General features: G+C 38.3%; 1 protein-coding gene across 1 annotated transcript; it reads left to right on the plus strand.

Moving 5' to 3' along the window:
• Nucleotides 1–4,089: 4,089 nt before the first annotated feature.
• HRG (histidine rich glycoprotein) lies at nt 4,090–14,382 on the plus strand. Its single transcript, XM_014254292.2, has 7 exons — nt 4,090–4,358; nt 7,223–7,330; nt 8,287–8,374; nt 8,882–9,048; nt 10,644–10,760; nt 12,259–12,345; nt 12,963–14,382. The coding sequence occupies exons 1-7, from the start codon at nt 4,173–4,175 to the stop codon at nt 13,911–13,913; spliced, it is 1,704 nt and encodes a 567-aa protein (XP_014109767.2). The 5' UTR covers nt 4,090–4,172; the 3' UTR covers nt 13,914–14,382.
• Nucleotides 14,383–15,481: the final 1,099 nt, after the last annotated feature.

Genomic DNA, 15,481 nt, shown 5'->3' on the forward strand with positions numbered 1-15,481 from the left:
TGTTATCTGGGCAATGTTTAGCTAAAATGTGGTCTGATGTTTATTTGAGCAAACATTCCAATTTCACACAAACAAAGTTTTTATTCAGGCACAGATAAATGATGGTTAATGACCTCCAGGACTGTTGACATTATTATCTGATATTTTCAAGCCTTTACCTCAGAATATAGGTGAGGCACCATGAATTCAAACATAGGAACAGTAATGTTCAAAGGAAACAGAAGATTTTAAAAAACAAGATCCAGACATCAAAATTCTTAAGATGGGTTTTAAAAACAAGGTTTTTATAAAATAAATTAAATATAAAATCTATTTTTGTGACTTCAGAACCTATCTATTGCACACACTTCATAATTAAGCATTTTCTTCTGCATCTGAGATGTAGAAATTCCCCTGACTCCATGCTTAACATCAAATTCTTAACCTCACCTTTTCCCCCGGCCTCTCAAGCCTCTCTGCAAAAGGTCAGTCTTTCAACATATCCTTACAGTCATCAATTTACAATTAGACTATTTTTTTGTGAAAAGCAATTTGCAGCCAAAGACACTGAGGACAAGGCAAAGAATACTGATACCGTTTTTATTCCCCATATTAGTCCTCTTAAGCAATGAGACTTCTGTAACCACATTGTCAACCTGCTCACTTGACAGTTTGTCTCCTCCAAATAGCTTTTGAACTTAAGGTCTCTTTGAATGAAATTTGATAGACAAGGTGATAAAACTTCTACACATTAGATAAAAACTGGTGACTGATAAAGAAAAATAAGCTGCAGGCAGAGAAGGGAAGCTGGAGCTGGAGCTGCTTCTCTGAAAACCATAACCAAAGCAAATTTATCTAACATTGTGTTTGTATTGAGGGCATCCTGTTTACACACAGCAGACAAAAATAAAACATGCCACATTTACATATTTTTCCATCCTACTTGGGGGAATTCCTGTTTAGTGCAGAGCCACCCCAAGAATTGCAAATCTTTTTTGGTTTTGGCATCAAGACCACCAAGATCTGAAGCTCTGGGGAATTTCAGACTAAAAAAAAGAGAAGTCAGCCCAGAATTCACCTCTAAGCAAGTGGAACCACACGTATCTGTATTAGCTGGGCTCTGGCTTGGGAGCAGGAACAGGAGTGGCTGCAGAGCAGCACAGTACGAGCCAGGAAAGGCCTTGCTGCCTGCAAGGTGACTGAGCTGTGCCATGTGGTGACACCAGCTTGGGTGTGAAGCTCTCCTGCAGAGAGCAGAGAACAGTCTGCTCATAGCAGCTGTGCTCACAGGAAACCAGGGATATTTATAAATAGTTACAGCTGTAACTTAGGAAAGGAGGAATTGGTTATTGCCTATCATCTCCTTTATGTGTCAGCTCTCCTTTTCCTATCCCTCTAGTTTAAAGTTATATTTATTACGCATTTCATACACTGCTTTTCAAATGGGGAAGATAAGCTTCTTTTTGATGTGTTCTCCCAGTGCTCTGGTTATGTTTAAGATGGATGTTTATTACCATATCCTTAAAGTTTGAATGTGGATCACCTCTTACTGTTGCAAGTCAAGCCTTGGTAAAAGTCATAAACGAGGTTTTAATGCACTACGCAAGAGCAATGCCATGTTTGGATAAACATTTATATTCCTTCCAGCAATCTATTTACACAGGTGGCTTCATTAAAGCAGCACACAAAACTTAAAAGTAATAAATATAAAAACAAAGTAAGTTTTTAAAAAGATATCAAACTGAAGGAGAAGTGATAAAAATACATTATCCTGACTTAAGTACAACCAATATTTAATTAACTGCCCTTACTGTGCCTGGAGTTCTTGTCAATGTCGTACTTTAATAATAGAGTCCAATCTTTCTTTTCCAAAAAAATCAAGGACAAAACTCTCTAGAGTGGGAACAGAATCTTACTTTACTTCCACAGTCAATTTTGCAGGAATTGCACATTTCCACTGTTTATTCATACTGTTTCAATTTCATACATAAAATATACATAAGCTATGGTCAAAAAAATGATGAGTGTCACAATGAACAACCTAGAACAGAAGAGGAAAAAAAGAACAATCTGCAAACAACAGACAGCTAAGGGAATTATGTTATAAATCACCTAATCCAATGCCTTTCTTCAATATCACTGCCCATTTAAGAAAATTAACCAGTATTGTAATAAATGAATTGAGGTGCAATTTGGAACACAACAATAATGGGAATTTTATTTTTAACTGATGAGATATATTTCAAATGTCTTTGATTATTTACACAACATTTATTTCACTGGTTTTTTTTCCATCCTCTGTAAAAGTTTCTGAGTAATTATAATGAAATATTGTAAAACCAAACCAAAATAAATTCCCTTTTTCATCAGAACTGTTGTAAATCCATCCCAGTATCCATCCAGTGGCAAAAGACAATTGTGGTTAGAAGAAGCTTATGACCTGCCCCTCTCTGCAAACCATTCCTCTTGTACTTTTCCAGCACTCAGAATCATTGTACCAGGGACTTTAAAGGGTAATCTTCTGCTGAGTCCTTCTCATATCCAGGTAAGCACCTGCTGCCCATGAACTTTTCTAAGCAATTTCTGCCCCCAGTAACCGTATCTGCATCCAGATCTTTTTCTGTGGCAACAACTTCCACAAGAGGGGGGACTGTTTTTAACCATTTTAATCCTACTCATGATGGTTTTGGGTGCCCTTGGTTCTAATATTGTAAGATGCTCCATTTCACTTATCTATCACCAGAGAACTGTTAGGTGTGTACTGAACTAACTATGAATGAAATCTACTGCTTCAGCTCAGTCCATTTTAAAACACGGTTTCTCAGACAACAGACATGCTAAGAGGTGGATTTTTTTTTTTAAATAAAGATTAATGAAATAAGGTAATTGTTAAAGATGATAATTCACTGTATTTCTGAAGGTTTCTCAAAAAAATAAGTAAAAATTCCCTTCACAGACAAAGATGTAAATCCAAGTCACAGAATCATTGAATGCTTTGGGTTGCAAAAGACCTTCAAGATCATCTGGTTTCCAGCCCCCAAGTCAATTATACAGCCAGCAGCTTTTCTGTGAGAAGCTAATCTAATCTTCTCATCAACCTGGATTTGGAAAATTCCTCATCTGAGTCTGACCTTGTAGTTTTGGACTCACTTTGCATTTTCGTATTTTCTTATTCAGTGTTTGAATTTTGTATTCCATCTTCAGCCACTCTCTGACAAGCAATTAGTGTCATTTAAGAATGTCTTAAACTATCCTGAATAAAAAAATTTGAATACAATGAGACAACATCTCATCCTTTCTGCTTAGGAGAGGATATTGGCATATCCCTGAAAGGTATAAATCTTACTAGGTACTGCATTATTTTATTAAATACAAAATTCACCAGCAATTCTCTAAAGGAGTCTATGAAGGCTATTACAGCCAAAAAGCACACAAAACTGCTCAGGCTGAGAATGAGAAGGAAAGGAAGTTTTATGTAACTTTTTGCCATACCTAGATTACGTGGGTATTAGGCCAGTCAGTCCCTTTCTGAGTACCAGTCTGAAATTATGTAAAGGTGATAGAAATCTGCTCTAAATTTTATTGAGCTGGAGGAGAAGCAGGTACTCACATAGCAGCTACAGACCACCAGCCAGCAGTGCACCTTGAGCTATGTCCTTTTTCCACATCTGAGTGAATTCCTTATTTCCCTGTCACTAGTTGCCTGGTGGTTAAGGATCTGTAAAAACAGGGATATGGATATAGCCATAATTTGACCACAAATACTTCAGCATATTTTCAGTTTAACTGTTTTAATAGTAAACGGAAGACCAAGATTATATAATATCCGCACACATAAACTGGACCTTCTTACTGCCAGGCTCAGCCTTATGCTGTTAAAAGTAAATACTTTCCATGGTAAAGTACCATTGCACAATGCCTGCTTAAAGAATCACCAACAGGCCCTTTGAAGGGTAGTCCAGAGAGTGTTATAAAGCCTACTTTCCTCAAAATCTACTCCATCACCATATAATCATTTACTTGCTGTTTGCAAATGTTAATCCAGGGTCAAGGTAATGGCTGTCTGACATGACACTTAAATTGAAAACCATGCCCTTTTAGCATTCATTTACAACTTCGGTGGGCTGCTCTGATTTAAAAGCAAGCTGGCTTTATCAAGGCATGGGCATAAGTGACCTAACACTGCAAACAAAATGCTGCTTCTAGCTTCAGCTTTTTTTCTAACACTACTGCAGTGCTCTAATGCCCAAATTACACCTGCAGACTGTAACACCATTGAAACAGATGCAAGAGTGGCCCTGGATTTGGTCAACAGACATCGCAGAGATGGTTATGTTTTTGGTTTATTCCGTGTTGCCAATGCACATGAACTACATTTAGTAAGTATGAACTTAAAGGCTGATTTACACAAGACTGTGATTTTTAAATGTTTAATGAGCCAGGTCATTAAGAGCTTATGTTTATTGCTTTTACTAGAACAATGTTGATGTAATCCAATGAATCAGCTGTGATTTACACCATCTCAATATTCATTTGTGTATGACTTACTGCACATAAGCTTGATTTCAAACAATGCCAAATGGCCTCTCTTCTCTTGGTCAGAAGGATGTTTGCATAAGAGATGCTCTGAACAGCTTTATACAACTCTGGAAATTAATCTGTCCTGTCTGCTGTCTGGTGTCAGATGTTATACTCAAAATTTATATTCAGGTTTCTTTAATCTATGAATGCCTAACATTAATTAGACCAATGTACCCTGCAAGACTGGTATTTTGTTATTATCTTAATTTCAGAGATAGCTGAATAAACTGGTGGAAAGGGAAAAAGGCAGAGGAAGTCAAAGGAGTTGTTACTCTGCAAAACAGGAGAGGGACTGGATAGAAAATCTCTATCGGTCATTTCCTATTTCCTTCCTATTTCTATTTCCTATTTCCTAGAGAAGATACATAAGCCTTTCTCAATGACTGCTGAAATGCCAAAACAAATCAATAGTAGAAAAAGCAATAGAATAAAAATGTCTTTAACTAGTACATAAAAGAGACCAAGGACAGGCAGATTTACTAATCCATCCACCTGGTAGCTTTTAGCTGCTTGACTAAGATATTGGTATCCAGGCACACATGCATCATCCCAGAAGTCTCAGTATGGCAACAGAAAAAACAGGCCAGTTTTTGACGGAGCTTCTTAGTACTGCCTGTAAGGACAGGTACAGACTCAGAAAGTGACCCAAAGCCCAGGTTATCACAGGTCTTCAGGTACACCTGCAAAAAAACCTGATGGATTATTTTACTTTTCAAAGACAAGAATGCAGCAAGTTATATATTGTGTTCTACACAGTAGCCAGGCAGTTAAAGAGCTTAATCTAGGAAGGATCTCCTCTGCAGTTATGTGCGTGCCAACCCTCTGAAGTGGTACCACCAGGCAGCAAGATATGCAAAATGCATTGGATTCATGATAAAAAATGAAGTTGTGTCTAAAAAGAAAAATCTCAGTGTTTCTACATTTTAAGCAACAATTGTCTATATAAAGTATAAACCATAACTTGGAATATGGGCTAGTGCTGAGGATCCACACTTCCAGATGAATGCTATAAATACTAGAATACCATGTTTATGTCTTGCTTTGTACCCTTAATGAATTTTGCCATCTTTGCAGTCCAGGGCCACAGCTTCAGGTGTCACACAGTGCCTACAAGAACAGAAAAGGCACTTCTGACTGCTAAAGAATCCTCCCTGTAAGGTTTCTATATCTTCTCAGACCCGAAGCCACCAGATGTGGCCTCCTGCACACTAATCATGTGTGCAATATTGTGCAAGAATTCTTTTTTGCTCCACTGCCAAGATAACAATAAGAATACCTATTTATTAAAAAGAAAAAAAAAAGACCAGAACATTTTTTTTGTTTGTCCATCCAATAGTGTGCAACAGGTTTGTCACATCAGCCCCCTCAGAAATCTAAGCATACGAATTCCAGCCAAATCTCTACTGGGTTTACACAGGAACTCTAGAAGCATAAGATACTCAAGTATTCACAACAAAACAGTTCTGGACTTGTGCAGAACTGTAGTGACTAGAATGCTTTTAAAACAACCAAGAAGGAACCATTTTTTTCCTCAAGAGCTATTGAGCAGATAAACAGAGGAATTTTCTCCTGCATATTTGGATGTAGACACTTAACCCCTATTTTAAAATCAGAGACAATGCTAAGATACACAAATATTGCAAAACCAGCATTTAACATGACATTGGTGGGCTCTCACTAATGAAAATATTACACTAGACTGCAGCAATTCTTTCACAAGGTCTCATCTCTACAGAAACACTGAAAAAGGAGCCTGAATGGATGGAACTTCATAAAATATGAGGACACTTATTCACAGTGAAGGGCTTTGTATGACTTTATCTAAATGACAAAATACATGTGTTTATTCTGAATGTCCATACAAGGGCTGAATAAAATTTAAATTATCCACTCCAAAACTGTTTCTGTGGGCCACAGAAAATTCTTAGCATAATATCCCATTACGCTGCCATCCAAGTTCAAATTTCAATTCTGCTAATCCTATTTGCTCAGGAGACAGAACATAGTAGAAGAGTTTCAGAGTTAAAGATTCTGATTGGGATTATTAGAGTTTTATTGCATCACTCCCTGAATAAACTGAGCAGGAAGCAAACTCTGAAAGAGTCACTAAGGTAATTTGAAATGGATGTAGATACATAATTGGCTGCCTGATGTCCTAATAGAACAGTATGTTCTGTGGGAAAATGAGAAAGAGGGAATGGCAACCTTTTAACACTGGCATTTTCCCTACTTGATGAATGTCAGATTAACAACAGACACTTCTCACAGGTTATCAACAAAAGGATAAGAGGCAACAGTTGTTAGTTGCAGGAGGGGAAATTCTGACTACATATAAGGCTAAAAAAAATAATGGAGAAAGTTGTACTTTCTAGTACAACTAAGTACTAGAATGGCCCAGAGAGGTTGTGGAATGCCTGTCTGGGTGATAGACAGAATGTAGCTGAAACTTAGAAGTTTCAGCTTTGCCTTGAGCAAGTGGCTGGACAAGATGACATCCAAAGATCCCTTCCATGAACCCTTTCTATGCTTGTCAGCTCTGAAAAACCTTAACAGAGAACTGGAGAAGCTTCACTAAAAGTTAAACATATTGACCTCAACAAAAGTTTGTTTCAGATCAAGCTTCTTGCCTACAAACTCTTTTTCACTTGCACTTCTCTTCCAGGGAAATTCAACGGTCCTCTACTTAACTTTGGATGTGCTGGAAACTGAATGCTCTGTCTTATCCAGAAGACACTGGGAGTCCTGTGAATACAGTGACACCTACCCAATGGCAAGTAATGGCATCTGCACCAAATCATACACAATAATGCACTAAATTTGTCTTCTTCTGAACTGTCCAAAAATTTGTGTCACAAAATCTCTCAGTGAAGACTGGGCTTTAATGTTGCTCATTCTAAACCAAAATCTATCTAATTCTAGAATTGCTAAATATATGCTAAAGGCTTGGGAAAGGATTGACTCTTCAAATAACTATAGCTTTATTTAACTTGTTGTCTCAAAGGAACAATGCTCCACATTCCACTGCTTGTAGCAGGATTTATGTTTTAAGGGTAATTTGCTGACAACTGAAGGGCACTAGAAATTATTTTTTAAGCATGTTCCTGGTATATGAGCCAGAAATACCAGTGGTATATTTTGTCAGTTTTCTATCATAGCATTTGTGGTATGACAATGTGAAATACTGGTAGTGTCAGTACATGAACGATATACAGCAATACTTGTCCTTCCTTTTGCACTCCAATGATGAGCGCTCCCAAAACTTTAAGTAGGAGAGTTGTGATACTATGACAAAATATAAAACAGAAAGGCTAGGAGGAGAGAATAGAAAGCATTTTTTTTTTTAATGGAGGAAAGTCAAAGGAAAATTGATGAAAAGTCCATCCACTTTTGACAAAGATTTGTGTAACCTGGCATTCTAACTTTCCCTGCCATCTTGTCTTATCCTACTCTAAGTATCAGGATGACTAAGAAAGCTAGTTTGGTTTTTTCCATTGTCTACTCTATCGTGTAAACTGAGAATTTAAATAAAGGCTCTTGTAGACAGAGATCCCATTTTATCTGAAGACAAATTTTGAGTGGTACCTGATCAAACATTCCATTAATGACTACATCTGTTGTTCTTAGAGGTACTGCACATTAAAAGGAGGTATAATTTCTATGATAGCCTACATCAAATTAAATCCAGTGAAAATAACATGATAATCATGTATTCTTTTTTCCTCTCAGGACTTTGGGCAATGTAAGATTATCACATATACAAACCATCTGCTGAAGAAACCTCAACTATATGGATTTAATTGTACATTAAGTCCAGGTAAAATAACCACTGCTGTAAGCCAATGCATACCTCAAACCAGCCCTCGTACCAAAGTCAGTACACTACCAGTGTATGGAAACCATAACAGATTCATTCATCTGCTTGTAATTCATATTTTAGATAATTCAAATGGAATGTTAAGAATGAGTAATAGAATTAAGGTTACCCTACTCCTCTAAACCAGACTTTATTGATGTCAGATGATATTACCATTCCAGTCCACCAAAATATGATAATGAATATGAGAACAAATACAAACTCTGGAAGACTGCACATTTAGGGTGGTAAGATTCTAAGGTGATTTATAAGAATACTCAGTTTCATGGGTTTGGGTTTTTTTTACATTACAGGATAAACCCATATTTGTGGAGTGAGAGACAGTTATTTCACTTCCAAGGAAACTCTGCATTTAAGTTTCTCATTATGAGTTCACATTAAGGCATGGGCACACTCCCAAGAGTATTAATATCCACTGCAATATTAGTAAATTATTTGTTTTCACAGTTCCACCTGATGTAGTAGAGTGCAAAGATTGTCCAGTGAAACTTGAAGCCTTAGAAGTCACTGAGCAACATAGAGATATTGCTAAAAAGGCCCTGAAGAAATTCAACAGTGAAGGTAACCACACAAACAACTTTGCTGTGGATAAAGTTGAAAGAATTTTAAAGATGGTAAGTGGCATTTTTGGGACCAAAACTCAAACCCTTCTAGGATCAGATCTAAGTTGAATGTCCTACTTTGGCAAAGACTTGTTATTAACTTCAGTTTAGATGTGTGACAGCAAAAGGATTTCTTATTTGCTAGAGAACTATGGCTGTGTGATGACATTCAGAATGTAAGGCCTTCTTTCTGGACATATTTTAAGTTTGAATGACTAATTACCTATCATGACATACATGAGTTTATTTACTACTGAGTAGATTTCGAGATGGACAATCATGTATTATCACAGTCACATATTTTGTCAGTTGCAGACAATTTTTTACTCTTAGAATACTTAGCACGTGGGTACAACAAACAGTGGAACATGCTCAGCATCATTTTGTCTCGACGCAGAGCAAAGCAGCACTCTGAGGACAGGAGGTGAATTTGTGCTGTAACACTTGAAGAACTTCAGGGTCTGGTAAATATCTCCATATCTAAGTGATGTCAACATGAAGACTTATCCTTTGCGTGATTTGAAGTATATTAATAACAAAATTTCTTGTTGGTAGATACTGGAGACTTTCACTTAAACAGCATGGGATCATTCTGCCAACACATGTGTCAGCTCAGGACACCTCAGTAATGAGGTCCCATGGCTCCCACCATAATACATGCTGATCTTGGAAACTGCCTAAATGATAGCATGCCAAACCCACCTCCCTGCAGCTTTTAATATTGCTCAGAAACCTGACAGTATCCCACACTGTAGCCCTGTGCACAATATATCCCTACTGCCATTTAGAAAGGGATTGCTTTCACATTGCCTGGGTTTGTGTGTTTCCCCCCAAACACTTTGTTTTCACACTTCACCATGTTCAGCTACAGCAACACTTTACATTGTACCACTGGATTTTAATGCTCAGAAACTATGAATTACAATAAAAAACCATACCATAAAGTACGTGCACACACTTTTAACCAATTTAGTTAAACTAGTGAAACTCATGTGTGCACACATGCTAAGGACACCTTCAACATAGACTTGAAATAAAAGTACTGCTATAGTTGGAAATTAAAATGAAACACCTCTTTATGGATTTTAATAGAATAACAAAGGCTTTCTCCCATGTTCATATGGAGTAAGGCCTTCTCCATAACTAATGCCCTTGACAACAGAGAAAGCAACATTCTCACAGTAACTAGCAGAATTTCACCTTAAATTAACAGCAGCACTGTAATACACTCCCATCACTGGAAAGGGGTGGTTGCCATCCAATAGATCTCTACTTTCACAGGAGCAGCAGTTCAGCTTAGGGAGAAGACTCTAAGGACACTACTTCCTAAAGTCAGAGGCTGTAAAAGTAACAGATTTTATAACATACACATACTAAACAAAGAATTAAAGCAAGCGTTCCTAGAAGTTGCAAGAGTGTGAGATATAAATTATCTAACCTGTTTTCCTTGCTGAATATGTGTATGTGCATGAACAGTTGAACAGGACAGGTAAGGAAAACATGAAGTAGATGGGATTTTGACAATAAGATGATGTATGGTTGCTCTGAAAATTACAAGACTTTAAATACACTTAGTTACCACTTCTTCTTTGACCTCTTGGTTTCAGACTGCCTCCCGTGAAGGTCACGTTTTGGGATTCTCTATAAAAGAGACCAACTGTTCCAAATCTATGCAGGAAACAGATCAGGCATTGGAATGTGATTTTCTGCATGACTGGCATGCTGTAAGTAAAGTCTTAGGATGAGAACTGATATAATGGGTGGTACCAAGAAGATTCTACCAATATATATTCAAGTGTTTATTATAAGCATGCATCCAAACTCAAAACCAAAAATCCAGCATGTTCAAGCCCAAATCCTAATTTTACAGCTGCTCCTTAACCTTTTATAAGGAAACAGTCTGAACTCTCAAATCTTAATGTAACTGGAATCTGGCATGTTAGAGGCCTAGAGTTTTTCAGGTTATATCTGGTTTTTGCATTCAAATTGTAGCCAATTCCTATCAAATCATTCATGCTATGTCCATAAAAACTTTTACACCAATATGAGTCATAGATCCTGAAAAAAATATATGTCTTATGTCATCCCAGTGAACTCAGGGTCACCTTTTTCTCTGCTGCAGAGGAACAGAGATTGGAATAATTCAATCTCATCTGCAGAAAACTATCCAAGTATTCTATTCACCCCATTTTTCCATTACCATTATAGTCTACACCAAAGAAACAGTTAGGCAAGATCTCATAATTTTAGAATAAATTATTCTCCAGAAACTAAAATGAAATTATGAAATAAAACATGGAAAAAATAGAATATGTAAAACTTTTGGTTTATATACATCCATCACCTTCTCTGGCTTTTTATACTCCAGAAGAGTGGAAAAGGCTGTGAATTAACTGGTAAGGGAGCTACAAATTCACTAGTACAAAGCACAACACAGATGGCTATAGAGAGTTTAAATTCTGTTCTCAGTGCTGCCATCGCTGCTGTTTGTGTGTAAAATGCCATTACCATTTATAGTCACTGATCATAATGGGCTACTAATGGCCCAAACAAATATCAAGATAAAGCACCCAGTACAGAGAGCATACACAGAACCCATAACCTGAGTTCTGTGCTCTTTCACATGAGCAATTCCATACACAATGACTGGACAGCAGGAGAAAGTCACAGCAAACAGGATGCTAAGGGAAGTAATGCAAAAAAATTAAAACAAACTGTTTTTTAAAAAAATAAATGGAAGAAACTTCTGCCTTGAGCTTTGTCTGAAGCAACATAGCAACACAATGCCGGATTTTGAGACTTGAATTACAGAATAGTCCAATCTGAACAGATGTTTGACAAGAAAAGACAGAAAAAAAAAAAAGCAAAAAAAAAAAGCAGGCACCCAAGGATACTCATTTTGGAGGCATTAGTAGCTGGCCAATCTTTTAGACGTCAAAAGGGAAGCAAGATGCAGAGTAGTAGACCTCTAGGTGCACATGGTGAAGTGCATCTAGAGTACATCACAGTCAGGAACCCTCAAAAATGGCACATATTTGAATCATTATTAAACACTGGCAAACACTGGTTGGAAGGCTCAGGATCTGGCTAAGTTATGTGAACACACTTAGATGTCAAAGGAATAGCCTAACTTGTAAAATGTTGAACATTCAGCAGTTTGCATTAATTCCATCACAAGAACCCAGATGTGCATTGTGGGTATTTTCCTTGTCTTTTGCTTAGCACACAGGATTCTGCAAGGCAAGAATTATCAGTGATGCAGACGAAGCTGATGGAACAGATATAAGCTGTGAAATCTACCATCCCTGGGTATGTACTAAGTTATGGACACATCTTTGGCTGCATCCTCGTGCAGGTTACAGCAACCTTGCTTAGTCCAGACTGGCAGATGATGGTAACATGCCAATATTGCCTGCAGGTGATGCAGCACGTCAGGACGGACTGACCTGCAAGTCCTAGGTCAGTCAAAGGATGAAACAGAATTGAGCTGTCCCTACTACTCCTTCCAAGTGTGTCTTCTCTCAGTTCAATCACCTGACTAAGTATAAGTGAGAGATTGGCGAGCAAGTTCAAAGAAATTTTAGAAAGCAATAGGAGGGAAGATGATCTTTATCATATTTGGTATTCCAGTTTACATCACAACAGCTATTCCAGTGTGGATTTATTTTGTTTTGATCTATCACAAATATTTCTCAGCTGCTTATATAATTTTGGCATCATGTAGTGTTTCCAGCAGATTTTCAGTAACTTGGCATATTATTATCTACTCCTTCTCCTCCATTGTGAAAAAAATGAAGATTTTTTTTCTTGAAGATCATCAGGCTATAAATGCAAACCTACTAACTCCCACCTCTCTCTTGCTCATCAATTTCTTCTGTCCTATCAACACTTGATTAATACTTTCTCCCTGGTGTTTTTATAAACAGCACCATGGCTGTGGGCGAAGAGGGAAATATTCAGCTCTGGGACATCCACACAGACATCCCCATTGTCATCATCATTTTGGTCACAGACATCACCATAAGCATCACCACAGACATGAATGTCCTCCCTTTTCTCAGTCCAGACCTGAAGACCCTGAGCATAACCCCAAATCCAGCAAGGAAGATCAAGACAACAATAAAGGACTTTCTTCTCCCCCTCCTCCCCATGATGAACCAGACCACCACCATCCTACTCCTCCTCCTCATGGACCAGACCACCACCACCCTCCTCACCACCATGGACCACCCTGTCCCCCTCCTCATGGACCAGATCATGATCATCCTCCTCACCACCATGGACCACCCTGTCCCCCTCCTCATGGACCAGATCACGACCATCCTCCTCACCACCATGGACCACCCTGTCCCCCTCCTCATGGACCAGATCACGACCATCCTCCTCACCACCATGGACCACCCTGTTCCCCTCCTCATGGACCAGATCATGACCATCCTCCTCACCACCATGGACCACCCTGTCCCCCTCCTCACAGATCAGGTCACCACCATCCTCCTCACCATCATGGACCACACTGTAGCCCTCCTCCAGGACACCCTCCTCATCACTGTCATCACTATCACAGACAACATCACAACAAGACAAGCATATCAGGAAAGTATTTTCCATGCCATGTAACAGGAGCTGTCTATCGCATCCCAGTTCTAAATCAGCAGGATTCTCTCACACCTCCCACTGCAAATTTTCCTGAACTATCCCAATGCAACTTTCACTTTTCCAGCACTGGCTCAAAACTAAAGGAGATGGAAGAAGCTCCAGGCTTTCCAGATCACCCTGCACAATCAAAATCATGCCCTGGAAAACCCAAACTTGACCTTCCAAAAATTTTGCATTTATTTCCTCATAGCTTTGTAACAGAAAATTCTCCTATATGACTTCAGAGAAAGATGTTCCTGGCTTGATAATTTCAAGGGTAATCACAGTCCTACAGTCAATGAAAGCAGCACATGGAGAAGTGGGAAAAGCATTCAGTTTCTAGGAAGGAGAATCACTGAAAATAATCATTAAGTATTTCAACCTGCTTCTTCATACTAGCTATCTCAAGCTGCACTGTAACTAAAAGGCCCAAAATTCTGAGTCCTTCAGATAATGTGAAGGGGTAAAAATTTCCCCAGAAAATAATGCTCCTCCAGTTCTAAGAAAAAAGGAAGTTCTCCAATAGAGCAAAATAGAGCATCAAAAATCTTGCATTTTTTTCATCATTCATAATTATAATGTACTTCTCCAAGGAATCTGACCTAGAGGAAATTTGAATGCTTTCCATAAAAAGTAATCCATGACACTACATTCAAGCTTTATACAGATTTTAAAAAAATAAAAAACATGCAAGCATTTTTTTCTTGACACAGTTGTCTGTTTTGTTTTTTGGGTTTTTTTTACGACATGTAATTAGGTATTAGATATTGAACTAGAAATGATATTAAACTATTAAGCTATTTTGGTATTAAACATCCACAAAGCAAACTCTACCACAAATTGACTAATGGTGTTTGGGTTAGCACTTTCGCTAGAAGAGGTCTGAGAACAGTTAATGACTTGCTGTCGCACTGCAGGGTGGCCTGCACAGGTGCTTCCATTGCTACAGCTGCTGGTGGTGAGACATAGAAATATTGCAGTCAAGGACAGCCCTTCTCAAATAGTTCATAATTGTTCTCAGGGGAAGAGAAAAGCAGATGCATGTAATAACTCTTCCATGTAAATGTTTTCTTTATTGCTAAACCTTCCTCACTGGAAACTGAGTTGGCAGGAGCAGGAAGAAGGAATAGTGGTGCCTCTTTATACTCCACCCCCACCAAGGTCGAGTCCATTCAGATTGTCCGGGGACAAGCAAGCTGGCTCAGAATAGCTATGTCATAAGCAAGAATATGGGATTAATCTCAAAAAAGTAATTTGATCGTCCAAAAAGCTTTTTAATGGCATAAAGTCAAACACAGTGCAAGGGCCACATTGAAGAAAAAGAAAGAAAATGAGGATTCAGTGTGACTGAGTGAAGATTGACTAATTTTTAAAAGTATCTTATTATGTATGAACAGACTTATTTCTGGTGTAGTTTATCCACAGTCTCTAAAGTGCATTTTCTTTAACTTTTCAAAACTTGTAGCAAATGTGGTGATCTGGCCCTGGCTGGGTGCCAGGCACCCACTTAAAGCTGCTCTGTCACTGCCCTCCTCAGCCAGACAGGGGAGAGAAAATACAACAGAAGGCTCATGGGTCAAGGTAAGGACAGAGAGACAACTCACCAAATATCATCACAGGCAAAACTGACTGAACTTGGGGAAATTGGTTTATTACTAATCAAACAAGAGTAAGGGAATGAGAAATAAAGTCAAAAATTTAAAACACCTTCTTCCCACCCCTCCCTTCTTCCCAGGCTTAAATTTTCTCATTTTCTCTACCTTCTCCCCTAGCTGGTGCAGGGGAATGGGAATTGCAGTCAGCTCAT

The sequence above is a fragment of the Pseudopodoces humilis genome, chromosome 11, assembly GCF_049639895.1.
Source record: "Pseudopodoces humilis isolate 2021_Gansu_Grassland_sample_001 chromosome 11, ASM4963989v1, whole genome shotgun sequence".
Classification (NCBI taxonomy): domain Eukaryota; kingdom Metazoa; phylum Chordata; class Aves; order Passeriformes; family Paridae; genus Pseudopodoces; species Pseudopodoces humilis.

Bases quoted from the DNA above. Each gene is read 5' to 3' on its own strand.
- HRG (XM_014254292.2), top strand. From the start codon at position 4,173: ATGCTGCTTCTAGCTTCAGCTTTTTTTCTAACACTACTGCAGTGCTCT. The intron at 9,049-10,643 runs GTAAGTGGCATT...TCTTGGTTTCAG, and splicing joins TTGAAAGAATTTTAAAGATG to ACTGCCTCCCGTGAAGGTCA. The intron at 12,346-12,962 runs GTATGTACTAAG...TTTTATAAACAG, and splicing joins GTGAAATCTACCATCCCTGG to CACCATGGCTGTGGGCGAAG.